The 27,098-nt window shown below is 41.6% G+C and overlaps 1 protein-coding gene and 1 long non-coding RNA gene across 3 annotated transcripts; both read right to left on the bottom strand.

The window, feature by feature from the left end:
• Nucleotides 1-4,874: 4,874 nt before the first annotated feature.
• Nucleotides 4,875-12,028, bottom strand: LOC126297615 (uncharacterized). Of its 2 annotated transcripts, none has more exons than XR_007552553.1 (3): nt 11,627-12,028; nt 11,355-11,544; nt 4,875-5,198 (listed from the first exon to the last, which is right to left on the bottom strand). It is a non-coding gene; the product is annotated as an uncharacterized LOC126297615 (long non-coding RNA). The 2 variants fall into 2 exon arrangements; XR_007552552.1 differs by lacking the exon at nt 4,875-5,198 and adding an exon at nt 5,205-7,665.
• A 12,923-nt stretch (nt 12,029-24,951) lies between these two features.
• On the bottom strand, nt 24,952-26,449 carry LOC126298347 (uncharacterized). Its single transcript, XM_049989641.1, has 3 exons — nt 26,280-26,449; nt 25,131-26,027; nt 24,952-25,054 (listed from the first exon to the last, which is right to left on the bottom strand). The coding sequence occupies exons 1-3, from the start codon at nt 26,447-26,449 to the stop codon at nt 24,952-24,954; spliced, it is 1,170 nt and encodes a 389-aa protein (XP_049845598.1).
• Between the last annotated feature and the right edge of the window lie 649 nt (nt 26,450-27,098).

The following is a 27,098-nucleotide window of genomic DNA, read 5'->3' as shown; positions in this document are numbered from 1 at the left end:
AGCACAAATGCATGTCTCAGCACAGCTAAAAGTGGACAGGCCAACAACACGTGGGCCACCGTCAAAGCTGCCCTGCAGCAACAGAGAGGTGGGTCCTCACGGCTCAGTAAATGTCTATGCATCGGCCGGGTGTGGCCAGTGCGGAGCCGACAAAGGACAACTGAGTTCCTGCGCATGGCTCGCATGGATGACTGCCACACAGTCATCATCTCCTTGACAGCACGGAGTTTATGAGGTGTGGTCCGATTGTGCCATTCAGCATCCCAAAGCATGAAAACTTTGCAGAATAAGACTGCTCACAAATCAGTCTCTGGGAGGCCAATGTCCAGAGTTGGTTCACTGGCGGCCTGTTTGGCCAGGCGGTCAACATGTTCATTGCCCGGGATGCCAAGGGGTTCACACAAAGACCACAGAGTGGCCACAATGGGCAATAGTATGGAGGGACTCGTGGGCAGCCATCACCAGACGAGAGCGAGGGAAACACTGGTCGATAGCTCGAAAATCCCTCAGGGAGTCGCTATAGAAAACAAAGGACTCACCTGAGCAGGAGCGGATATAGTCTAGGGCCCGAAAGATGGCGACCAGCTCAGCAGTGAAAATGCTGCAGCCAGCCAGCAATGAGCATTGTTCATAATGGCCCCCTAGAGTGAGAGCATAACCGACACGGCCAGCAACCACCAAACCGCCAGTGTAAACAACGCCAGAGCCCTGATACATGGCAAGGATGGAAAGAAAACGGCGGCGGAAGGCCTCCGGAGGGACTGAGTCCTTCGGGCCCGGTTACAATCCAAGCCGAAGGCAAAGGCAGGGCACACACCACGGGGCTGTACACAGGGGGGCCTGGAAAGGAGTTGGAAGAGGGAAAACACCAAGCCCAGAGAGAAGCTCCCCGACACGGACCGCGATCGTACAACCCGACCGCGACCAACATTCTGAGAAATCAACAGCCAACTGAGGGAACAGGAGACGATAATCAGGGTGCCCAGGCAAGCTACAATCATGTGTAGCATAAGCGGTCAGTAAACGTTGGTGCCGTAACCGAAGTGGGACACCTGCCTCCTCAAGTATGCTGTTCCCAGGGCTGCTTCGGAAAGCACCAGTGGCAAGTCGGATCCCGCTGTGAAGGATTGGGTCTAGCACCAGCAATGCAAAAGGGGATGCTGAACCATAAGACAGGCTCCCATAATCCAGACGGGACTGGATGAATGCCTGGTAGAGCCATAAGAGGGTAGCTCGGTCGCCACCCCAGCTGGTGTGGCTCAAGCATCGCAGAGCATTAAGATGCCCCCAACATATCTGCTTAAGTCGCCGAATATGTGGGAGCCAAGTCAACCGGGCATCAAAAACCACACCCAAAAACCGATGTGTCTCCACCACAACAAGAAGTTCACTGGCAAAATAAAGCCGCGGCTCAGGGTGAATTGTGTGTCGCCAGCAGAAATGCGTAACGCAGGTCTTGGCAGCAGAAAACTGGAAGCCGTGTGCTACAGCCCCAGACTACGCCTTGCAGCTGACGTTCAGCAGCTGCAATGCCAATGGAGCTATAGTAGAGTCACAAGGCATCAGCATACAAGGAAGCTGAGACAGACGTTCCCGCCGCCGCAGTGAGCCCGTTAATTGCAATTAAAAACAGGCAGACACTAAAGACAGATCCCTGTGGTACCCCATTCTCTTGATCTCGGAGGGAACTATGGGAGGCTGTGACCTGCAGAAGGTACGATGCGACAGAAAATTTCGTATGAAAATCGGCAGCAGACCCCAAAGTCCCCAAACATGAAGCGTACACAGGATGTGATTGTGCCATGTCGTATCATATGCCTTCCGAATGTCAAAAAAGAAAGCGACGAGGTGCTGATGGCGGGCAAAAGCCCAGAGGGATGGCTGACTCCAGGCTCCACCAGATTGTCGGCGGCAGAGCGGCCTTTACAGAACCCACCCTGAGATGGAGCCTGAAGGCCCCGAGACACGAGTACCCAACTCAACTGCCGGCTCACCAGTTGTTCGAGCAACTTGCAAATAACGTTGGTGAGGCTAATGGGGTAGTACCTGTCCACCTCCAATGGGTTCTTGCCAGGTTTCAAAACAGGGATAACAATGCTTCACCGCCATTGCGACGGAAACTCACCCTCGACACTGATACAGGTGTAAAGGTCGAGGAGGCGTCACTGGCAGTCCACTGAGAGGTGTTTCAGCATCTGACAGTGGATACAATCTGGCCCGGGAGCTGTATCAGGGCAAGCGGCTAGGGCAATGTGAAATTCCCACTCAATGAATGGAACATTGTAGGATTCAGGATGGCGGGTGTGAAATGAAAGGCTCTGATGTTCCATCTGCTCTTTAATGTAACAGAAGGCCAGTGGGTAATTCACAAAAGCGGAACTGAGGGCAAAATGGTATGCTAAGCGGTTTGCATTATGTTGGAGTCGGTACAAACTGCTCCATTCAGTGACAGTGCCGGGACACTGACAGGGGTCCGATAGCCACAGAGGCACCTAATCTTTGCCCAAACCTGTGACGGAGAGATATGGAGGCCAATGGTGGAGACATACCGTTTCCAGCACTCCTGCTTGTGTTGGCGGATGATGCGGCGGGCCCGCGCACGGAGCTGTTTAAAGGCGATGACGTTTTCTAATGAGGGATGCTGCTTGTGACGGTGGAGCACCCGCCTGAGATCTTCAATCCCCTCAGCAATCGCAGGCGACCACCAAGGCACAGTACCCCGCTGAGGGGACCCAGAAGAACGGGGAATGGCATGTTCTGTGGCAGTAACGATGCCAGTGGTGACTGAGTGAACCACTGCATCAATGGCTTCATTAGAAAGAGGCTCAATAGTGGCAATAGAGAACAAGACCCAGTCCGCCTTATTCATAGCCCATCTGCAAGGGCACCTAGAAGAGTGACACTGTGGCAGTGACAGAAAGATCGGAAAGTGGTCACTACCTCACAGGTCGTCATGCACACTCCATTGGACAGACGGTAAGAGGCTAGGGCTGCAGATTGAAAGGTTGATGGCAGAGTATGTGCCATGCGCCACACTGAAATATGTGAAGGAACCATCGTTTAAAAGGGAGAGGTCGATCTGTGCCAATACATTCTCAATGGTGGTGCCACAACCTCTCGCCACTAACCCACCCCACAGTGGGTTATGGGTGTTGAAGTCACCAAGTAACAGGAAAGGTGGTGGCAATTGGGCTATCAGTGCAGCCAGGACATGCTGCGGGATATCACCATCCAGTGGAAGATACAGGCTGCAGACAGTAACACCCTGAGGCATCCACACTCAAACAGCGACAACCTCTAAAGGTGTTTGTAGAGGGACAGGCTCGCTGTGAAGAGAGTGAAGGACATAGATGCAGATGCCACCAGATACCCTGTCATAAGCTGCCCGGTTCTTATAATAACCCCGATAGCCATGGAGGGCGAGGGTTCACATAGCTGGAAACCAAGTTTCTTGAAGAGCAATGCAGAAGAAAGGGTGAAGGCTGAGAAGCTGTCGGAGCTCAGCAAGATGGTGGAAGAAACCGCTGCAGTTCCACTGGAGGATGACATTGTCCAAGGCTGAGAAAGGCGTGAAGGGACTGAGGAGGCAAATTACGTTGCTGGGTCACCTGCCGCCACCGATCGAGTACTGACAGGAGCGATATCCATCACTTCCAATGGACCGGTGAGATCAAGGTCCTCAGCGGATGCAAGAATCTCATCCTCCGACGCACAGCTTGTAGGTAGCGATGGAGTAGGTGCCACCGCAAGTGCCTTGGTCTTAGGGGTCTTCAATTTCGCTTTCTCACGCTGTTACCTTGGTTGCCCTTACTGGGAGGGCTTTTTTTGAGTCAGTCTCTGGGACCAAAGATGATCGCGAAGCTAGACGACCAGTGACCTGTGGCTTCTTCAGCCACTGGTGGGTGTCTGCTGTGCTGCTGGTAGGAACCTGGGAAGGGAGTGACCCAAGGGATCCCATCCAAGCGAGAGAAGCTGAAGAAGACTTACGCTTTTCTGGCTTAGAAATGCGGACTGGTGACCCCGGTGGTTGAGGGGGTGCTGCTCCCGAGGTAGATGGTGCAGCAACAACAGAGATAGAAGTGGCCCCCACCATTAAGGGAGCAGGTGTGGTCCTCTGGGTCTGAGAGCTGACGGTATGAGGTGCAGCTATGGGAACTGTAGCAGGAGTGGCAGTGGCTGCATAATATGACGTCATGTGTACTGGATAAAGTCGTTCAAATTTCTGCTTAACCTCGGTGTAGGTCAGTCGATCCAGGGTCTTGTATTCCATTATTTCTGTAGAATCTTACAGTCCGGCGAGCCCCGGTGGACGCACCGGACGAAATGGACCCCTCGTCACGAAGTTGGCGTGCAGCTCATCATCGGACTGTAAAAGAAGATCTCTGTGGAAAATAATGTCCTGGACCATGTTTAAGCTTTTATGTGGGGTGATAGTAACAGAAACATCCCCCATCTTCGTACAAGAGAGCAAGGCTCGTGACTGGGCAGAGGATGCTGTTTTTATCTAGACTGACCCTGACTGCATTTTGGACAAGCCATCCACCTCCCTGAACCTGACCTCTAAATGCTCTACAAAGAACTGAGGCTTCACGTACACAAAGGATTCCCCGTCAGATATGGTACAGACGAGGTACCGGGGCAAATATGTTTCGCTCTCATTCATAGCCTTTCGTTCCTCCCACGGTGTGGCCAGGGAGGGGAAACATTTGGGGTGATACACATTAGCTTTAAAGTGAGCCCTCAAAAGCTTAGAGACTGCTGGTGTGCCACAATTCATTACGTGTCACCCGCCCTGATTCCACCTACTCTGACCAAGGCTCCCCCCTCCCCCTCCCCCGGGCGCCACCAAGCCACAGCAAGGGCCACCTGGCAGGATGGACATTGCCGGGAGTCCTGATGCGCCAGGGAGATGGGCATCTACTTCTTGGCATACATGGAGAGTTAACGGCGCAGGCATCAGTAGAGTGATCCCTGTGTTGTCAGGGAGCTACAACCAACAGGGTACATGGCAGCCACACCACAATGGACTGGCTACCGTGATGGATATTAGGTGTAATAAAGTCCATGGTCGTCGTCCCGCAAAAAGCAACACTACACAGTGCATAGTGGAAATTGCACCCAGGAACGCATCCTCGCCCAAGAGATGGTTGTGCAGTCATGTAGTCATTCTGTTGTGGTACTGGATTTGCAATGTGCTTCTGAAAATAAATCAAAGATGTATTGAATGAATTAATGAATATTTTTTTTTTATAGAACCTGGCAGTAATGGAAAGAACAAACATAAGTAGAATAACATCAGTACATGTACAATTAGAAGAGAATTAAGTACGTACTGATCACTAACATGAATTTTGTATGTACAATACACCACTCTGTCGCCAATGAGGTGCAAATCAATCTCAAAAGAAGTACCTAGCAGTAAAAACTCCTACATTTGAGCACATATTAAGTTGTTAAATGGTGGAACATATAATCAACTAATCTGATCATGTATTGCATTCACATTGAAACTGGGCTGCTGAAGATAGTGATGCTATGGATTTACTGACAGTCATTATGTAGGTATGTGTTCAAGGCATTAAGCATTCTAATAGCACCTTCACATTATATACATTTACTAACGTGGCTTGACATAAATAAACCATCACAATTTCAAAAGAATAGAAATTTATTCTACTCATTCATCATAGTCTGTACATCCCACCAAGAAGGCGAACAAGAACAGAAATTTCTTCTACTCTACCACCAAGAAGGTGAAACTACAGGGAGCAATTGAAGGTAAACAGTAACAAAAGACAACCAAACATTTCTTAAGCTGTATGCTATATTAACAAGAAACTATCACAATACTGCTTAATGCTAGTTGTGTTTATGCCAGTTATATGTGTTCTAGTGAATTAGAAAGAAAGCTGCTGCTACTTTAGTTATATTAGGTAGCTGCAGGATGTCTTATAAGAAACTTAATATTTACTTCATTAATCAAGTTTTTTTTCAAAGAAAACAGTAACCTAAATATGTAATTACATAGGACAGTTTACAACACACTACCTGCCACAAATCCTTGTACTAAGATAATCAATGGAAGGAGTCACCAATGAGGTAGGTTTTAAATTTTCCTTTGAATTTGCTGAGATAACTAATTACTTGTTGTATGTTCGATGGGAGTTTGTCAAATATCTTCATACCATAGTACATAACTTTCTTAAATCCTAGTTAAGGATGGAAAGTTTACACAAAAGTTATATTTCTGTCTTGTATTTATAGAGCAAATCAAATTTCAGCTTGAACTGATTTTTTCACAACCACACTATGCCTTGATTAATACAACTCTGTGATAGTGGCAGTGGCTAAGAGTCAACAACTGCTGTTCTTCCTTCACACCTATGTGTCCGCTATAATGACTGAGTTTTTAGGCACTGCACAGCTTTCTCAGCTGCAGTACGATGCATAGTAAAGGTGAGAGGCAGCTGTTGCCCTTTCCACCATCCCCACTGATATACTTCCCACTGCTGCTGACAATGACAACAATAAAAGTAATCTGAATGTATGTTTTGCTCTATTTGCATTGCATGTGGAGCTCTTGCTTAAGTATGTGGAATGATGCATATAACGAACGACCCTGCACCCACATAGCTGTCTGCCAACCAAGAGTTATTTTAATCAAAATTTAGAAGAAAACATAATAACTGTTTATCACTAAGTCTGCCAAAGGTTCACAAAAGCGATCGACAATAGCCACAAAAGTTTTCTATTATTGTCCCACCAACATAATCTGAGAGGTACTTAAAAAAAAATTAAAACTTTCCAGAAATTACTGTCAGCCACATTTTGTATTATTTTTCAATCTTTATTTACTAAGACGAGTTTTGAATCACTATCATCAGGTGGTACATATTTATTGCATGTTTGCAGCTTTGTTGGAGTTGTGCAGCTGTGGCCAGGTGTGAACTGTACGTAGTTCTAACCACATTCGGTGCCTATATGTTTCGTTCTCTTGCCATAACTACATGAGCCACAAGAATGCTGCAGATATGCAATAAATATGTACCATCTGATGATAAATCATTTGTTAATTTAAAACCAGTCATGGTAAATAGAAACTGAAGAACAAAACCAAAGGCAACTGGCTGCTCTAAACCCTTACAAAAATTTAAATCTGAACTGAAACTGCTTCTTCTGGCAACTTCAGCTCTAAAGATGGATATTTAACAGAAACCTTATGGTATAAAAAAGACTACAATTATTGCTTGTGCTATTTAGAAGTAGATGTAAACATTCTGTAACAGTAACATGAACAGTGAATGAGACCAATATGTTCATTATCATTACTTTTCAGTCAATAAGCTAGCTGGTAACCTGCAAATAGCCAGTATGTAGCCATAAACAAAGACACAGAGTGTAAATCCAAAGTAATCTACACCATTTTGATAGAAACAGACCAATGGTCCTTGGAACAGAGCATTACTTTTAACTAATCAAAACACACACACAAACTATATCGAAGAACAAAATCACTTTATATAAAGTGATCTACTTCTCAATGATAAATGATAGATTGGTGTAAAGTCATGACTCCACAGCCTGTTTTGACCAGTAATGCCATCAACATGGTGTACACTATTTCAAACACATACAATATGGTGAGCACGACATCACTCACTACACCTGCGAACAAACATAAATAGCATGTGAAGTATTTAATTCCAGCAATAGAATTAAAGTAACACAACCAAATGAAGAGGACAAACTAAATAAACAACAGTAAGGCTAATTACATCACTGCAAAACAAATATTCACCTAAAAATCAAGCACACGAAACCCCCAAAACTTAACAAACAATTACAAAAATGAACACTACTGGTGTTGTAAATTTCACGTGACCTATATATCTCAAATGAAGACCTCAATACCAGTAACCCATACAGAACTCAAAAACGCAACACAATTTTCACTTAGCTACGCAGCTCCAACATAGCCTGTGATACCAGAAACCAACCACTCTACAACATGGTGTTGCAAATTTCACTTCACCCACAAAGCTCAAGCAAAGCCCTAGATACAACACTTTCACTTACTCTATCTAAACCAAAGTTCTCAGTACAACAAACCATATCATGTTCACATGACTAATATCAGAAACGTATCCTAAACAATGATGGTACATCAGTACCCATGATACCTGCCAATAACATTCCAACAATTACTGAACACTAACAAGGAAATTCCGAAAATTTATGAAAACTTTCACCACCAAAATCCCGCTTTGAGACATATGAAATGTTATAGGAAATTATACAAGAAAGTAATTACTGCAGCAAAAAAGTTAAATAATGATTCATATATCAGTAGAAATAATGGCAACAAAAAAAGGAAATCAGTTTGGAAAGTGATCAATAGTAACTTAGGAAGAAGCAAAGTAAGAAACAACAACATTGTTATTAAAACTGAGGAAAAAACTATAAATGATCCATTACACATTGCCAATATATTTGACTGTCATTATACAAGTGTAGTTCAAATCCTAATACAAACCCAATGTAGTACAGTCATCAGTCATAACATCGCATTGAATCCCAAAACTATGTTTCTGTACCCTGTAACAGTACATGAGGTAGAGAGTGCTATCAGCAAACTAAAAAATAAATTATCCTGTGGCACCAATGGCATTCCAGACAAAATCATTAAACACAGTAGATATATTACTCCTCTTCTTGTAGATATAATTAATGCATCTTCCAGTACTGGCACTTTCTCTAGAAAGCTGAAACAATCAATTATAAAATCATTATACAAAAATGGGGATCGTTATGATGTAAAAAACTACAGGCCTTTATCAATGTTATCTTGCTTTTCAAAAATGATAGAAAGAGTAATGTATGGAAGACACTCTACTTTCCTAAAAAAAAAAAGTGGAATATTGATCAATGAACAAAATGGCTTTCGAAAGAACAGATCAACTGAAACAGCTACATACAACTTTCTAAAACTCTTCCTAAATTCCATTGATAATAATGAAGTAAATTGTGGGGTCTTTTTAGGTATATCAAAGGCCTTTGACGCTATTGATCATGAACTACTGCTCGAAAAACTTAGTTGCTATAGAGTACGTGGTACTGCTCATGCATGGTTTAAGTCGTACTTATCTGGCAGATGCCAGAAAGTAGAAATAGTTCATGATGGAAAGTCATACTTTTCTGGTTATAAGGAAGTTAGTTATGGTGTGCCCCAAGGTTCAGTGCTGGGACCCCAATTGTTCTTGATCTTTATAAATGACTTGCCAAACTATTTAACACAAGCTGATTGTGTACTTTTTGATTATGATACCAGTCTCTTTATTAAAGCTTTGAATGAGACTGACCTTAACAGGAAAGTCGAAACAACAAGTAAATGGTTCAGGGACAACAGTGTATTTGTGAATGAGGAAAAAACATTATGGATGAATTAAAGACATGTGTCAAATAATGTGAAGCCTAATATAACTGTGAAACTATTCCAACAGAATATACTACAAATGCCAAATACAAAATTCTTAGGAATTTGGTTAGATGAGCATCTAAAGTGGGACAAGCATATAGATGTGCTCAATAAAAAATTAAGTAAATGTTGCTATGTATTTGGAATGCTCAAAAATTGCTGCAGTGATCATATTATGCATTTATTTTGGGGCAATTCAAATCAGGCAAACCGCTCTTTTATTCCAGAATGAGAATTTCACTCTGCAGCGGAGTGTGCGCTGAAATGAAACTTCCTGGCAGATTGAAACTCTGTGCCGGATCGAGACTCGAACTTGGGACCTTTGCCTTTCGCGGGCAAGTGCTCTACCAACTGAGCTACCGAAGTGGCTTGGGTAGCTCGGTTGGTGGAGCACTTGCCCACGAAAGGCAAAGGTCCTGAGTTCGAGTCTCGGTTTGGCACAGAGTTTTAATCTGCCAGGAACGCTCTTTCATTATTCATAAACGAGCGAGAAGGATCATAAAAGGAGCTGCACCTAGAGATCCATGTAGGGAATTTTTCAAGAAATATAAAATCATGACTCTTCCATCCATTTACATCTATGAAAGTATATCCTTTCTGAAGTCTCACCCCCAGTTTTCTTCTTTAACCAGCGAGTTCCATGACTATACAACAAGACAGAGTAATGACTTTCACAGAGAAGTGCATAACAAAGCCCAGTACAGCAAGAGTGCAATATACCACCCGAAAATTCTCTATAGTGCTCGTCCCTTAAAAATTAAAAGGTTTCAGAAGCTGAGCAGTTTTAAAAGTGAACTCAAAAGAATGTTAATTAGTAATAGCTTTTACAGTGTTAGTGAATACATGAATTCTTCAGAAAGATAGCATGTCTCCACCTATCTTATAATTCACTCATATACAAACTTGTGTTGTGGGGTAGACTCTTATTTACACACAAAAATTAATTAATTTGTCAGTATAGAGTACTGTTCATTATACACAGAATATATGTAACTTATTTGTATCCTATACTGTTACAAATTTATATCATGTAAGCTATAATTTTTTTGCCTATATATTTAATTCAGATTTGTTCACTGATATTTCTTACACAATATGTTGTTATTTATATTTTTTCTGTATGTAACATATGACAAATCCCATATCATTGTACATGATAAAACGGGTGCTCAATAAGTCAAATCAAATCACCAATTTCAATATACACAAACAACTTCGCCCATTGCAACAAGCAATGAGTTAATATCTGTATCTTTTTCACAACAGAAGAAAAAAGAAAAATATTAAATCTCCGACCACAAGAAACAAACCACTAATATTTTCAAATACAAAAATGAATCCATCACCTAAAATATGCAAATTCAAAGTAACTCACCAGAAAGCCAGAACAAATTCTTTCAATACCAACATGAAACATTCAATTCATGTCAAACTACTCATTAACAAACGTGCAGCACAACAGAGAGCCACCAACTACTATGACACACAATCTACATACACAAAGACTCAAAAACATCAAGGCTCACCATGACATTACAGGTCAAGGCAGATGGGTGTAGTATCATCACCTGACCTTGTGCAAATAGCCTCAGGTAGGAAATAGTGATGAGGCAATGACTGCCAATTGGCAAGAAAACAGGACTAAATTATCAAGAATGAAACTTAATTACAGTTGGAACATTTGTTCAGAGTTTGCATGTTTCTGGTAAAACCCAAAAAGGCCAATACTGCCTGCTTTCCGATTAAGTGATCCTTCTCACTGTACTGGCCCACAAACAGAATACTTTTATTCAATCTGTCCTATACAGTATTTTGTTTCTAAGCAGCGCAGCTAAGATCTAAAGATTGTCCATTCTACCATTGAAATTCTAATACTTACATCGTAAACCATTTACTCCCTAATGGAACTTCTGATTAATAATGAAAAGTTAAATTGGTAGACATTTATTTGATTTTCGAATTTTCTGAATGTCAGGCGAGACATTCATATGAATCCTTATCTGCTATTTCAGCATCTTGTTTTGCAAATGCGTATTTCCCACAGTATCTCCAGTTTCGCTGCATTTCTCCTGTTTTAAGAGAGCTTCAGTGATTAAAAATAAGGTTCAACAACTCCATTACCAAACATAAACATGTTTAAACGAGACTTACCATTGAAGAAGCCTTCCAACAGCCACTACAACAGTACTAAATTGCATACAACACAGCTATGGAGCTAAATCTGCCATTTATAATGCTCATAAGTACAACACTACACGTGCAGCTTCAGTACGTATGTCACAGTATTTAATAACTCCTACACATTTATATTCTGTGGGAAAAAAAGACATTCTAACCACAATCATTTTAACAGATCAGCTGGTTTGCGTCCCAGAATGCGAGTGTATATTATGTTTCCTATTTTCTCTTCAACAATATTGCGTTCCGCTTTTCGTCTCTTAGAAATCACAATACCACAAACATTTAATGAGTTACTACGAATGATCCACACGCATATACCACCTCGACGAAAATAATAACAAACACAGATCTTTCTGCCCGCCAACAATGTCGTCTTCAAAGATAATACTCGCAACGCCTTCAACTGACTTGAGTCTACAAACAGAGCTACAAACAACTACGTCACGGAAAGAAACGATTAGATTAGATTAGATTAGATTTCGTTCCCTAGATCCGTGTTGAGGAAATCCTCTTGGATGTGGAACATGTCACCTTTTTTTTATTTTTTTTAAAGCTGAAATAACGATAGTAATAGTATAAATATATACAACACATCATTTGTTCTATTAAAAAATTCGTCAATGGAGTAGAAGGAGTTGGCCACTATTAAGTCTTTCAGACTCCTTTTACACTGATCTCTACTTGTAACTAAATTTTTTTATGTTTGCTGGCAAATTATTGAAGATGAGTGTTCCTGAGTAGTGGACCCCTTTTTGAACTAAAGTTCACGAGGTAGCAGATGACACGCAACTGCGGCTGACAAGAGAGCCACTTTGTGAAAAGGAGACCTTTTACTTACTGTATTATAAATATTTACTGTTTTAATCACGAATGTACAGAAAATAAAACTATTAAACAAGAAAGCCTTACATACAGCACTGATTTAAATTAAGTTTTTCATATTTAATAAGGGATGATAGTCATTCTTATGCCACTGACTGAAGTTTAATAGCAACAACATAATTATGAAGTGAACTGCAAAATACTAAGATATGTCACAAAGAAAGGAATTAGGTAAGGTAAATTTTCACTGTATAAACGTTAATAACTATTGACTGTCTTGTAATAGAGAAACAGCTATGTGTTGTGTCTCAGCTGTACTTAGTTCCTCGAAATGGTGCACTATTTTCCTCCTCTTCTTTGTAGAGAACAACCGTCTCTGAGGCTGTATATTTTGTTCCCTTCTTGAAGAAGCAGTGCCGGGGCCAATATCTTTATTATCTTTATTAGAGTCAACAGCAGCCAATGTAGCTTTCAAGATTGACAGCTGGCGTTTTAAAAATTCCATTTGCCCTGGAGAAGATATTGTGTGAATCAGTCTTTCTCTCACCAGAGCGATGCTGGCTCGGTGCTTGATCCTGTTGGCCGCCCTAGACGTAATATGCTGTTTTGAGTCCGTGACATCCGCCATAAACTTGATGTCACGTCCAGGGAGCTGTTACATCTACATCGGTACATGGATGCCTAACTAGCGCAAGAGGATTGGGACAGAATTGATGGAGTGTCTTGGTCACTAGCAGCATGCATTAAGAACAATGCTACAGCCCGACAATTGGCAAAATTTGAACGCCTGTACAGCAGAGTGCAACAAAATCATGACACTCGCAAGGTTGTAAATTTGAGTGACAGAACACTGGATGAAGCTACGCTGAAGGTTCTTGGCAGGGGCCTAAATTTCACTGTCACTCCTAGAGATCTAACGGTAGCCAATTCCATCAGCGCTGTGGAACAAGTCGTCAACACACTACCCTCAAGTACGGCTGAAGAGATTCGGAGAGAGACGTGCAGAGCCCTTACCAGAGAGAGGCCCCCTAAGTCTAACATCTCAAGAGACGAGAGGATGGCCCTCAGGAGATTACGAGAAGATGACGACATAGTGGTGTTACCAGCAGACAAAGGGAACTCCACAGTCATACTGCAGAAAGGTGACTATGACCTGAAGATCCGGCGACTTCTGGAGGACCCGGCTTACAAACCACTAGAACAGAATCCAACTGACAGGTTGGACAGAAAAACCAAGTCTCTGCTGAAGGAAACTGGCTGGCCTGAGAAAGTTATCAAACAACTGAAATCCAAGGCAGCAGTCCCACCCAGACTCTATGGACTACCTAAAATCCACAAACAGGGTGTACCACTACGACCCATTGTGAGCAATATTGGGGCAGCCACCTACCCAGCTGCTACATATCTCAAGAAAATGTTGGCACCATACGTGGGGAAGTGTGCACACCACATTCGCAACTCACAAGACTTTGTGGAACGTCTTAAAAACCTACGTTTCTAAGATGCAGATTTAATGGTCAGTTTTGACATGGTGTCCCTGTTCACCAGAGTGCCCCTTAAGGACACGCTTGACTTAATCAGTGAGAAGTTTGATGGAGCTGTGCTGGATCTGTTTAAGCATATTCTAACATCGACTTACTTCCTTTGTGGAGGTCAATTCTGTGAACAGACTGCAGGGGTGGCGATGGGTAGCCCCTTGTCACCAGTAGTGGCCAACCTGTTTATGGACAAGTTTGAGGACGAGGCTCTTACAACTGCCACTTACCAACCAACATGCTTCCTGAGATACGTTGATGACACATTTGTCATTTGGCCACACGGTCGCGAAAAACTGGAAGACTTCCTGGACCACCTGAACCCAAGGCATCCGAATATTAAATTCACCATGGAGCTAGAAAAGGACGGTCAGCTGCCGTTTCTGGATGTCCTGGTGAAGAAGAAGGCGGATGGCACCTTCAGCCACAGTGTGTACCGAAAGCCAACACACACAGATCTATACCTACAGGCCGACAGCTGCCACCACCCAGCACAAAAGACCGGGGTGCTTAGAACACTCGTACACCGAGCCCAGACACTGTCTGACACTGACAGCCTGGCAGGGGAACTTGAACATCTTCAAAAAGTGTTTGCTAACAACGGATTCTCATCCAGGGACATCCGCAGAGCTCTACATCCCACCAGACTCAGGATACACTGGAGAACGAGCAAGAAGAAGAAATCAAGAAACCGGCATTTTACAGTATGCCGGGCCTGTCTCTGCCAAGATCAGCAGAATACTAATTAAATATAACATCAAGAGTGTCTTCTGCCCACCTAGCAAAATCAGGGCTTTACTTGGAATAGTCAAAGATGACCTGGGCTTAAGGAAGCCTGACATTTACAATATTCCTTGTGAATGCGGTATGTCCTACATTGGCCAAACGACTAGAACGGTGGAAATCAGATGTAAGGAATACCAGCGACATACCAGGCTAAGGCAGGCCACAAAATCAGCAGTAGCAGAACACTGCATAGAATTGGAACATTCCATGGATTAAGAGAACACCAAGGTCATGGTCCAGACCCCCAGGTTCTGAGATAGTGTCATCACTGAATCTATAGAGATAAAGATGGCACAAAACTTGATTAACCGGGAGGCAGGATACCAGCTAAGCACTGCATGGAACCCGGCATTTGAACTGCTGAAGCAATTCCGGAGAAAATATGTTTCTATCACCAACAACGAGCCTCAGACATCCGCACACTGCGGGCACGAACCAAGAAGGGAACACCAGGAAGCCTCAGCCGCAGTCGGAGACGGCCAGAGCGGGAGCGGACGGAATAGGGAACGTCCAGAGCGGCATTGGAGCGCTACTCGCGGGTGCAGACCGAGAAGGGAACGCCAGGAGGCCACGATCCCCGTTGGAGACGGGACGGAATAGGGAACACCTAGAGCGGCAGGATAGCGCGACTAGCGGGCGCGGACCGACTAGGGAACACCGGGCACCGGGCAGGCATGAATGTGCGACCCGGTCCAGCAAGCAGCCAGTCTCAGGGAACACCTGAGGAAGACGTCAAGTAATGACGTCGAAATGTCGTGTTTGGAAGACGCTGATATCCGGCAGAAAACCCGATTTCCACGAGATGTCAGAGTGAATATGTTTACACATGTCCCATCTGATACTCGAATCTACGCACGAGCATGTATACCTGGCAAGATGGCGGCGCATATGGATGTAGTGGTAAATCTCTCCGTGAATATCGGTAAATTACCATCAGTGAATTGTATGCTATGTGCAAAAAAAGTGATAAAAGGTGCTAAAATATGTGTAGTGGCACATAATTGGTATCATTCTTGTTGTTCCGTGGAAGCAAACCTCGGTCAAGATAGGGCTACATGTGACTGTGGAACTGAGTGACACGATCTTGAAACTGCATTTGAAATGTGCAACGCTGGACTTGAAATAAGTGTAAGGGAAGAACTGCAAAGTGATTTAAGTAAAGCTAGACAATATGCAGAAATGCTGAAAAGTTTGATCGGCTGTGTGTATACCCTCCTGGAAATTGAAATAAGAACACCGTGATTTCATTGTCCCAGGAAGGGGAAACTTTATTGACACATTCCTGGGGTCAAATACATCACATGATCACACTGACAGAACCACAGGCACATAGACACAGGCAACAGAGCATGCACAATGTCGGTACTAGTACAGTGTATATCCACCTTTCGCAGCAATGCAGGCTGCTATTCTCCCATGGATACGATCGTAGAGATGCTGGATGTAGTCCTGTGGAACGGCTTGCCATGCCATTTCCACCTGGCGCCTCAGTTGGACCAGCGTTAGTGCTGGACGTGCAGACCACATGAGACGACGCTTCATCCAGTCCCAAACATGCTCAATGGGGGACAGATCCGGAGATCTTGCTGGCCAGGGTAGTTGACTTACACCTTCTAGAGCACGTTGGGTGGCACGGGATACATACGGACGTGCATTGTCCTGTTGGAACAGCAAGTTCCCTTGCCGGTCTAGGAATGGTAGAACGATGGGTTCGATGACGGTTTGGATGTACCGTGCACTGTTCAGTGTTCCCTCGACGATCACCAGAGGTGTACGGCCAGTGTAGGAGATCGCTCCCCACACCATGATGCCGGGTGTTGGCCCTGTGTGCCTCGGTCGTATGCAGTCCTGATTGTGGCGCTCACCTGCACGGCGCCAAACACGCATACGACCATCATTGGCACCAAGGCAGAAGCGACTCTGATCGCTGAAGACGACACGTCTCCATTCGTCCCTCCATTCACGCCTGTCGCGGCACCACTGGAGGCGGGCTGCACGATGTTGGGGCGTGAGCGGAAGACGGCCTAACGGTGTGCGGGACCGTAGCCCAGCTTCATGGAGACGGTTGCGAATGGTCCTCGCCGATACCCCAGGAGCAACAGTGTCCCTAATTTTCTGGGAAGTGGCGGTGCGGTCCCCTACGGCACTGCGTAGGATCCTACGGTCTTGGTGTGCATCCGTGCGTCGCTGCGGTCCGGTCCCAGGTCGACGGGCACGTGCACCTTCCGCCGACCACTGGCGACAACATCGATGTACTGTGGAGACCTCACGCCCCACGTGTTGAGCAATTCGGCGGTACGTCCACCCGGCCTCCCGCATGCCCACTATACGCCCTCGCTCAAAGTCCGTCAACTGCACATACGGTCCACGTCCATGCTGTCGCTGCATGCTACCAGTGTTAAAGACTGCGATGGATCTCCGTATGCCACGGCAAACTGGCTGACACTGACGGCGGCGGTGCACAAATGCTGCGCAGCTAGCGCCATTCGACAGCCAACACCGCGGTTCCTGGTATGTCCGCTATGCCGTGCGTGTGATCATTGCCTGTACAGACCTCTCCCAGTGTCCGGAGCAAGTATGGTGGGTCTGACACACCGGTGTCAATGTCTTCTTTTTTCCATTTCCGGGAGTGTATATTAGCCTAAGAAAATCTATCGACCTGTCTTAAATACCAATGTTTTTCGTGTTCCACTAATGAAAAAATACGATGTTCTACTTGCAGACAGTTCAGAATCACAGACAAAAAATCTCAGTGTAACAGGTAACTGCTCAGTAATATCTGTTGAATAAAAAAGTGCCAGCAGAAACACGTTACCATCAAATACTATTAAACGAAAAAATCGTGTGAGAGCAACTTGTAATAAAACTGAATACGAGACAAAAAAAGGAAACAGTGAACAAGAAGGAAGAAATATACATATTATCGACGAGTCATGGTAAGGGACTGGTTACAATCATGTCTGATATGCAGTCCGAATATAAAGTGACTGGAATTTCGAAACCTGGTGCTCCTCTATGGGAAGTGAAGAAAAACTGTGAAACTGCCGTGAAAAGCGACATCAACTGTGACATAATCGGAGGAGAAACGATGTCTATAAAAACGAAAGGAGCCTTGCTGTAAGAAGACTGAAAGAACCGCTAGGAAAAATTTCACATGCGAAGATATTGGTTGTAACCATTCCCTACAGACACGACTTAACAGAAGACTTGTGTGTAAACAGAGAAATCATCGCAACAAATCGGAAATTCAGGAAGATTTGTAGCGGCTTTGTGCACATAACGTTCATTGAAGCAACGCGTTCAGTAAGAGAGCATTTTACTAGACATGGACTGCACAGAAACAACCTAGGCAAGAAAGTGCTGGCCAAAGAAATTCTCCAGGTGATAAAGACAGCAAGAGTGGAGGCACATGTAGAAATAGCACTACCTGGAACAAGTTTTCTGCCAATGACAACAGAAAATAAAAGTGCACCAACAGCATATGAAGAAGAAACATCTGCAGATACACTTTATGATGAAAAAATTACATCTGTGCAAACATGTAAAGCGTCACAGTCACCAGTGGCATTATCAGTAGCAGCAGTGGAAAAGGAAGCAACAGTAACAGTAACAGCATAAGTTTCACCAGCAACAGTAACTACAGTTCCTCTAAATGGAGAAAAGAGAACTGCAGCAGGAGAAACAGCATCAAGTGTTACGAGTAGACGGAAAACAGCACCTCCTCTCTGTCTAAATGAGTTTTAAGTGGAAGGCAGCAAGATGAAGAAGCCCACGAGATAAGTAGTGTAACAAATTTCATAACACCTCACCAAAACGTTCAATCTAAAATAAACAACAATTATGATCTTAAAATTTGCTATCTGAATGTTCAAGGACTAATAGATAGAAAATTTATTGTAAACAGTTTTGGACTAGATAACAAATTTGATATTTTCTGTCCTAGTGAACATTGGGTTACTGAGAGTGTACTTCCAGTTGTCAAACTTGATAACTATAATGTAGCAAATAGTTACTGTAGAAAATTGCATATAAGAGTTGGTGTGACAATATATATTAACCAGTCATTCAGCTGCTCCATTGTTAAGTTGGACCTAGATTATTTGTGTGAGGAACAGAACTTTGAAGCCACTGGTATAGTTATGAACAGTTTTAAGTTAGTAATAGTATCCCTTTACAGGTCACCTAAGGGTATCATCAATGTACTTCTAGAAACACTGGACATGTTGTTAGATGTACTAAGAGGAACCAGATGGTTGCATTATGACATAGTAATTGGTGGAGGTCTGAATGCTGATTTTGATATAACAACACTTAACCGTACTGTGACTGAGTTGAAAGACCTTCTAAGACAGTGCAATTTGCACTCAATCAATAACAGGCCCACAAGAGATAAAACATCTCTTGACAATATTTTGGCAACTTTAAAACTACAGAAGAATCATATGATGTTACAGCGTTTCCATTTTCAGATCATGACTCTGTATCTTTAAACCATACAAGTAGGTTCTGTATTGATAAGAGCAAAAATGAAGTACGTACAAAATGTCAGTTTGGTTTCCAGAAAGAAAATGCCATATATGCTTTCACCAATCAAATTTTGAATGATCTAAATAATCGAATACCACCCATTGGGATTTTTTGTGATCTCTCAAAGGCTTTTGATTGTGTAAATCATGAAATTTTGCTAGACAAGCTCAAATAATGTGGCATGAGTGGGAGAGTGCACAAATGGTTTAATTCGTACCTAACTGTACGAGTGCACAAAGTTGAAATAACCAGTTCTCATAATATGCAAAGATCAGCACATTCCTCAAACTGGGGAACTATAAAGAATGGGGTTTCACAAGGGTCAGTCTTGGGTCCTTTGTTGTTCTATATTAATAACTTGCCATTCTATATTCATGAAGAGGCAAAGTTAGTTCTCTTTGCTGATGATACAAGTATAATAATGACACCTGACAAACAAGAATTAACTGAAGAAATTGTCAATACTGTCTTTCAGAAAATTACTAAGTGGTTCCTTGTAAACTGACTCTCACTGAATTTTGATAAGACACAGTACATACAGTTCCGTACAGTGAATGGTATGACGCCATTAATAAATATAGACCTTAATCAGAAGCATATAGCTAAGGTAGAATATTCCAGATTTTTAGGTGTGTCCATTGATGAGAGATTAAATTGGAAGAAACACATTGATGATCTGCTGAAACATTTGAGTTCAGCTACTTATGCAATAAGGGTCATTGCAAATTTTGGTGATAAACATCTTAGTAAATTAGCTTACTACAGCTATTTTCACTCATTGCTTTCATATGGCATCATATTTTGGGGTAATTCATCACTGAGGAATAAAGTATATATTGCACAAAAGCGTGTAATCAGAATAATAGCTGGAGTCCACCCAAGATCATCCTGCAGACATTTATTTACGGATCTAGGGATATTCACAGTAGCTTCTCAGTATATATACTCTCTTATGAAAGTTTGTTATTAACAACCAAACCCAATTCAAAAGTAATAGCAGTGTGCATAGCTACAATACTAGGAGAAAGGATGATCTTCACTATTCAAGATCAAATCTAACTTTGGCACAGAAAGGGTTGAATTATACTGCCACTAAAGTCTTTGGTCACTTACCAAATAGTATCAAACGTCTGGCAGATAACCAACAAGTATCTAAGAAGAAATTAAAAGAATTCCTGAATGAGAACTCCTTCTACTCCATAGAGAAATTTTTAGATATAAATTAAGAATAAAATAAAAAACAAACAAACAAATTATAAAAAATAAAACAAAAATAAAAAAAATGTTGTATTAACTTAAGTATGTTGTTAAATTAACTTAATTATGTCATGCATTGCAAAATTTGACTTGTTCCACATCATTACAAAATATTGTATTCATGAACCATGGAACTAGTATTAAACTAATGTAATTTAATCAATATTCCGAAGCCTGTCCCAAAATTTATAATCACCAGACCTGTCACAGATGACATAATTGCTCAGCTCTGTAAGTCGCTTGCTGAGAGAGACTTGTTCAACCAATGTCATGGCGACACAAGTTATAGTCTTAGTGCTGATTTGTCAGGGAAATATTTTTAAAACATTTCCGACACAATTTAATGACAGCGTCCCCATAAAGAAACGCAAATTAACAGGCAAAACCTATGGTACGCTAAACGATTATAAAATATGATAACCAATTTATGGTGTTGCACAATATGTGTAGCAATCAGAAAACAGAACACGCCAGATTAGCCTATATAAAATGCAGGAATGAGTATAAAAAGCCATTGTGGAAGCCAAAAAAAGCACATAGTTTCAATACCATTGATAATACCACAAATAAGTCCAAAACTACATGGAAATTAAAAATGGTGCTGCTAAAGATGTAAGAAGCAAAAAAATTAATGTAAGTCCCCAAAAATTCAATGATTTCTTTACTAAATCTGTTGAAGATGTAGGAAATACTAGAATCAAACCTGATATCAGTTCATCAGAGTTACGTTCTAAAAATGTTTGCAGAACACAAACAGACAGAGGCACGTTTATGTTCTCCGAGGTCTCACCTAATCTTGTCCTAAGCATTGTAAAATGGTTGAAATCTTATGACAGTGTAGATATATATGACATATCCTGTAATATACTAAAGACAGTAATAAACTATACTGTGTACCCCTTAACATTCTGTATAAATAAACGTATATCTGATGGATATTTTCCTGAAGAATTCAAAGTGGCTAAGGTAGTTCCAATATATAAAAAGGGAGGTATAGACTCACCTTCCAGTTACATACCAATCTCCATAGTCCCAGCTTTTTCTAAAATACTGGAATGTGTAATTTACCAACAGCTATCTGTTTATTTTGAAAAATTAGGAATAATTAGTAAATCCCAATACGGTTTTACGAAAAAGTTGTCTACTGTGGATGCTGTACCCTTCGTAGTCAAATACTTACATCATGTGTTTGAGGATAAGGGCTATGCTCAACTCACATTTTGTGATCTAACCAAAGCTTTCGACTGTGTAAAGCATAAGCAACTCCTAGAAAAACTGGAATTCTGTGGCATTAGACATAACAGCCTTAAATTAATAAAATCGTATCTTCAGAATCGTAAGCAAGTTGTTTGTGTAGCGAAAGAACTGTAGAGTATAGAAGAAGTCAAGGTAGGTGTTCTGCAGGGATCTGTACTGGGCCCCTTTTTATTCCTAATAATGATAAATGATGTGCCATCATTTATCAAGTCCACCACTGTGTTGTATGTAGATGATGCAACATTTCTTCATGCTAGTGATGATTTCAATAGCCTTAAAACTTGTGCAGCAAAGACAATTGACCAAGCATCCTATTGGTTCAAGGTAAATGGATTTTTGCTGAATGAAAACAAAACACAGCAGATGGTTTGTAGTCTTAGCGATAAGCTTCTGTCAGACGATCCAAGTTATGTCAAATTTTTGACATAGTTGATAAATTATCTTGGGGTTAACTTGTACAATATATTAGCAAAAAGTTGTCAAGAGTTAATTAACTGTTAAGGCGATTTGTGGATTGTGTTCCTGAAAAATATGTTTGAACTTCCTATTTTTCATTCTTTCAAAGTATAATAACATACGGAATTATTTTCTGGGAAATTCTAGCTGTGCACATTATATATTTATACTGCAAAAAACGCTATTAGGATAATTACTGGTTCTGCATTTAAGGCAAACTGTAAGCCATTGTTCTGTGAACAAAAAATCATGACTTATAAACCTGTACATATACTATGTTCTAATTTATACGAAGAAGAAACTACCAGAAACAAAAACCAGGGAAAATGTACATAGCCACAATACGAGAAGGAATAGGTGCCTCTATATTCCTTACCACAGATTGTTTAGGTCACTCAACAGATATGAAATCATGAGGTGCAAATTATTTAATAATCTGCCTCAATCTGTTCAAGAATTACCTGAACAATTATTCAAACAAACAATTCATGACCTGCTAGTCCTCCACTCATTCTATGATATAAGAGAATTTATCAACTGTAATATAATATTATAATGTTAACAATAAACCTGGTGTTTCTTTCAAACTATTAATTGTATTTCAGTATGTATATGACATTGTCTATTGCTGTAATGGCCGAATGACAATAAAATAGTAATAATAATAATAATAATAATAATAATAATTATTATTATTATTATTATTACTGATGTATGCAGACCTGACAGTCAATACAAATCAATTTACAGTTGCCGTCTTGCACATTTTGAAGTACAAAATAAGTGACACCCACCTCAGAAGTAGATGGTAGAAGCCAGCCTTTTCCTTCTTCAACTATGGGTTCCTGAACCAACTCAGAAGGTGGTTCAGGAAGGTGGTTAAGTCATGCTTTGAGCGAATATCATGGAGTTTGCTTGTCAGTTTTCCCTTGATCAGAATAATGAGCCTGTCATGTAATTTGTTCTGACGAAGCTCATTAATGGATGAATGGATTTGTGAAGTCGTTTTACATGTTTACCACGCAAATATATGTATTTTATTGTTCGATGCATGCTTTCAATATGTATGTTTGTATTGAAACCACTGTTGGCTCTGCAACAATAAGCGTAGCACCTGGTGCTTTTAGCATAAAGTTCTTGGAGGTAGAACCCAAACTCAGCTGTTACAAGATCTGAAACCAGGCGCTCCGGAGCTAAAGGAAATACATGTTCAAGTGTTATGACGTCTCTTTCCTTCATTAAACTCCTCACTAGCTTATAAGTTTCAACCTGTCTTTCTTGTGATTTGATTTTAATACATGTATTTTCCCTCCATGCCCTGTCTGTATGCCACGGGCAATAAAGTCTTCTCACAGATTGCGGCGTAGCGCATTCGCATCGCTCCTGTCACTTGTTAGGACGATATCGTTATAGGCATGAGTCATCAACAGATGTCACCAGCTGACATGGACCTGAGTTACAGAGCTGCACGTAGTTGTACTAGTAGGTGGCAGAGGTCAGCAGTTGACGGACAGTGCTAGCAGTCGTAGTCAAAACCATGTTGTAAAGTTATGTTTGTCTAATATTTAATGTATTTGCATAATTACAATTGTTTTATATGTGTAATAATTAGCAGTGTGAGTGTTGTATGAGTGAAGAAGAACAGAAGTAAATGAAAATTGTTTTGTTTATTCACGAAGTACCAGTTAAACTTTACAGGGGATTTACTATAATTAAATGTGCAGTCAGTTTATGGTACTAATAAATCGTGACTGGAACACAAATCAATCGGTAATTTCAGAAGGAGTAATTTTATATTTGATTCTTTTCTAAATTTATTTATTTAGCAATTGCCATAGAAAGAAATGTTTTACTATGATTGGTCATTGAAGTAAAGCGCGGGTTAGCGCGGGATAATACTGCAACCTGATTTGGTGTTTGTGATATCAGCCAATCAAAAAAATGCAGGCTCGCGCCAATTTATGTTGTGAACAAAGCCTTTGGTGTGATCTAGAGAAGTCGGGTCTGAGGGTTCGAACTAGTAAAATGTCATTGAAAGCAGCTCCGACGAAAGTACTGTAAAATCGCGGAAAAATGCTAATTACGAGTTCGCGAAGTAGTACAAAGTGTATTTTAAGTGAACGGTATAGTGAAAGTCGTGTGGAATTTCGGACGGAATATCAAAATTATTAGTTTTGACTGTTAGTTAAAACCGCGTGGAGTGTTGTGCGGTCTAAGACTGGAACAGGTATTATGTGTAGAGCAGAGTGCACAACATTTGAGCGAGCATTTTCATAACTAAACGATCTAGTGAACTCTATTAACTTCGGTAAGGAGTGTAAATACCATAAATTGGCCTCGTGTGTGATTGTGGTGTGCGTGGGAGCTTTACATTGTGTAGACACTTAGTACGGACTTGGCAGTAGTAACTGTGATCTTTATCGTAAAAATACACCTGAAAATTTACATTGCCAAGTTAAAACTTTTATTTCAGTACTAGCCACATCCGTTTACCGGACAATTCTATGTATGTTGCGACCTACAATAGACAGTAGTGGTCTAGTATTTTCTACTACAGCTTTTAGCTAGACAAATGGACATTGCTGAACATTGGCAGGGCGGTAAAAAGTAACGTGTCGTGCTGCAAGGTTCTTCCATCTGTGAAAGCCAAGCATTTTAAAAAGACTCAGCTAAATCTGACATGAACACTTGAGGACGTACTTTTCCTACTTTAGTTTTCATTTCATTGAAAAATAATGAAAGCACATCCTGGTCAGACCTGTGTGAGATAAGAAAAGCACAGGGAAAACCTTGTCTCATGTCGTCAAGCACAAGAAGTGTAATGAACTCGAAACGATCCATGAGTTCCATCGATGCAAACACTGTCACTGCCGACCTTCTTCAGAATTTCACATTGGGCATTGTTCATAATGATGAGGACAAAGTCTTCACTTCTCAGGAGAGGTTGACTTTGGCTGCTTGTATCTTGTGGTTTGCAGAATAAAACACAGGGATTATCATTGGCACTGATTTCGTTTACCCACGCTTCTACGCCGATGTCATCGTCTTTATGTCTCATGACCTCGGAACGTAAATTATTACACTGCTCAATCTTGAATAAATTTTTTTCGGTCAGTAGATGGATACGCTCTAGCATGGAATCAGATAAAGTGTCTCTTACTTTGTCGGGTATCGCTTGCAATGGTACCTTGTTTGCGACGTCAACGGCTAACGTCTTTCTTTCTTCTTCTGTCAAATCTAAATGTCTAACACCATTTTGATGACCCACATGAGTAACGACGTATTTTACTTTGCAGCTACCATCTCCAGCTTCGGTTATTTCAATGCTCGAAGGATGTACACATCCTATTTTGTTAGTTCCTTGGATTCTCATGCGGGGAATACCTTTACTCTTAGATACATATTGTCCTGAACGATGGCATACTAAGGAATGCCCAGCGACAGTGTCCGAAGTACGATATGACCCACACTTTTTGACGTAAAGTGAGAACGTTTCCCTCTCACTCTGCTTCTTCCACTCACTGAATTCCTGGAAAGATGAAAATTCAGTCTCTTCAGATGCTATCGACACAGCATGTTTCATTGGCAAGTGATCATAATCGTTTTTCTTCGAAAGAACTGAAATAACGGACAACGGGCATTTCACTTTCATAAAACTATTTTCTAATCCATGTTCCTTTCTTTCGCGGTACATTACATTGCGCTCATGGTTGAACTGTTTGCAACATAAACTACACAAATATTTATAAAACTTTTGCACTTTTAACTGTGGAGCGATATCATTTAACTTTGCTCGATGTACCTGTGATACATGTTTCCTCAGAGTCTTGTTATAGCTATAGCTTTTTCCACACTCTAAACGTGTGCATCTCTTTTTCTGGATTCATCATATTTCTGATGGTGTTGTCCTAGTTCAAGAAGGAGAAAACCTTCACACTTTCACATTAACTCGAAGATTTCACACGATGGCAACGAAAACATACACAATAGACCACATAGGGACATAGGCTACTAGCATCAGGCCACTATTTGCCGAACATGCTGTTTTCCGTGTCGTCTGCTGCATCGGGTCTTTTCGCTGACGCTCGGCTCCGGTGCCGGCTGAGTCTTGTGTGCACTGTTCGACGTCATGGAATACCCACACGAAACACATGTAAATTTTTCACCAACAACAACAGGGTGCTTCCAGTGGATGTGGCAATATAATTTTCTACTGTTGCTATAAGTTGCAGTGCACAAATTGCAACTGTATTGCTCCATATTTCTAATGAGAACCGGACCACACAATAACAACAACAAAAACATATCTGTGATAAAATATTTTGCTCAACCCATTGAGAGGTTTAAAGAATTCAGATTATTTGTAGTGTCAAATATAAAACCAAAATCAACAGTCCACCTAGATCCTGGATTAGAAAATAGTTTTATGAAAGTGAAAGGCCCGTTGACCAATGCTATCAATACAGCATGTTTCATTGGCAAGTGATCATAATCGTTTTTCTTCGAAAGAACTGAAATAACGGACTCAACCATGAATGCAATGTAATGTACCACGAAAGAAAGGAACATGGAGACACTTGCCCCATTTGCCACTCTTCTCGAATTTCATCTTGTCTTTGTGAATGGTGTTGTAATGACCTGTTAGTAACTGTTTTTCAGTCTGTAATGGAATGGTTGTCTATTTGTACACCAGATACAGACTTAAATACACTGATGGAAAAAATCACAACACCAAGAAATAATTAATGTAGAGTGATGAAATACGAGTTCGGCTGACTTCGGGTCTGCTCCACTCGTAGTCC

This window comes from Schistocerca gregaria, chromosome X, assembly GCF_023897955.1.
Source record: "Schistocerca gregaria isolate iqSchGreg1 chromosome X, iqSchGreg1.2, whole genome shotgun sequence".
Classification (NCBI taxonomy): Eukaryota; Metazoa; Arthropoda; class Insecta; order Orthoptera; family Acrididae; genus Schistocerca; species Schistocerca gregaria.
The sequence above is the reverse complement of the archived record's forward strand: the minus strand, read 5'-3'. Positions and strand labels throughout refer to the sequence as shown.

Excerpts from the sequence above, each read along its gene's own strand:
- LOC126298347 (XM_049989641.1), bottom strand. The coding sequence starts at position 26,449 with ATGTGTTTCGTGTGGGTATTCCATGACGTCGAACAGTGCACACAAGAC. Across the intron at positions 26,028-26,279 it reads GTCCCTATGTGGTCTATTGT|TTTATGTTGCAAACAGTTCA; the intron begins GTATGTTTTCGT and ends ATATTTGTGTAG. Across the intron at positions 25,055-25,130 it reads ATCGATGGAACTCATGGATC|GTCTGACCAGGATGTGCTTT; the intron begins GTTTCGAGTTCA and ends TATCTCACACAG.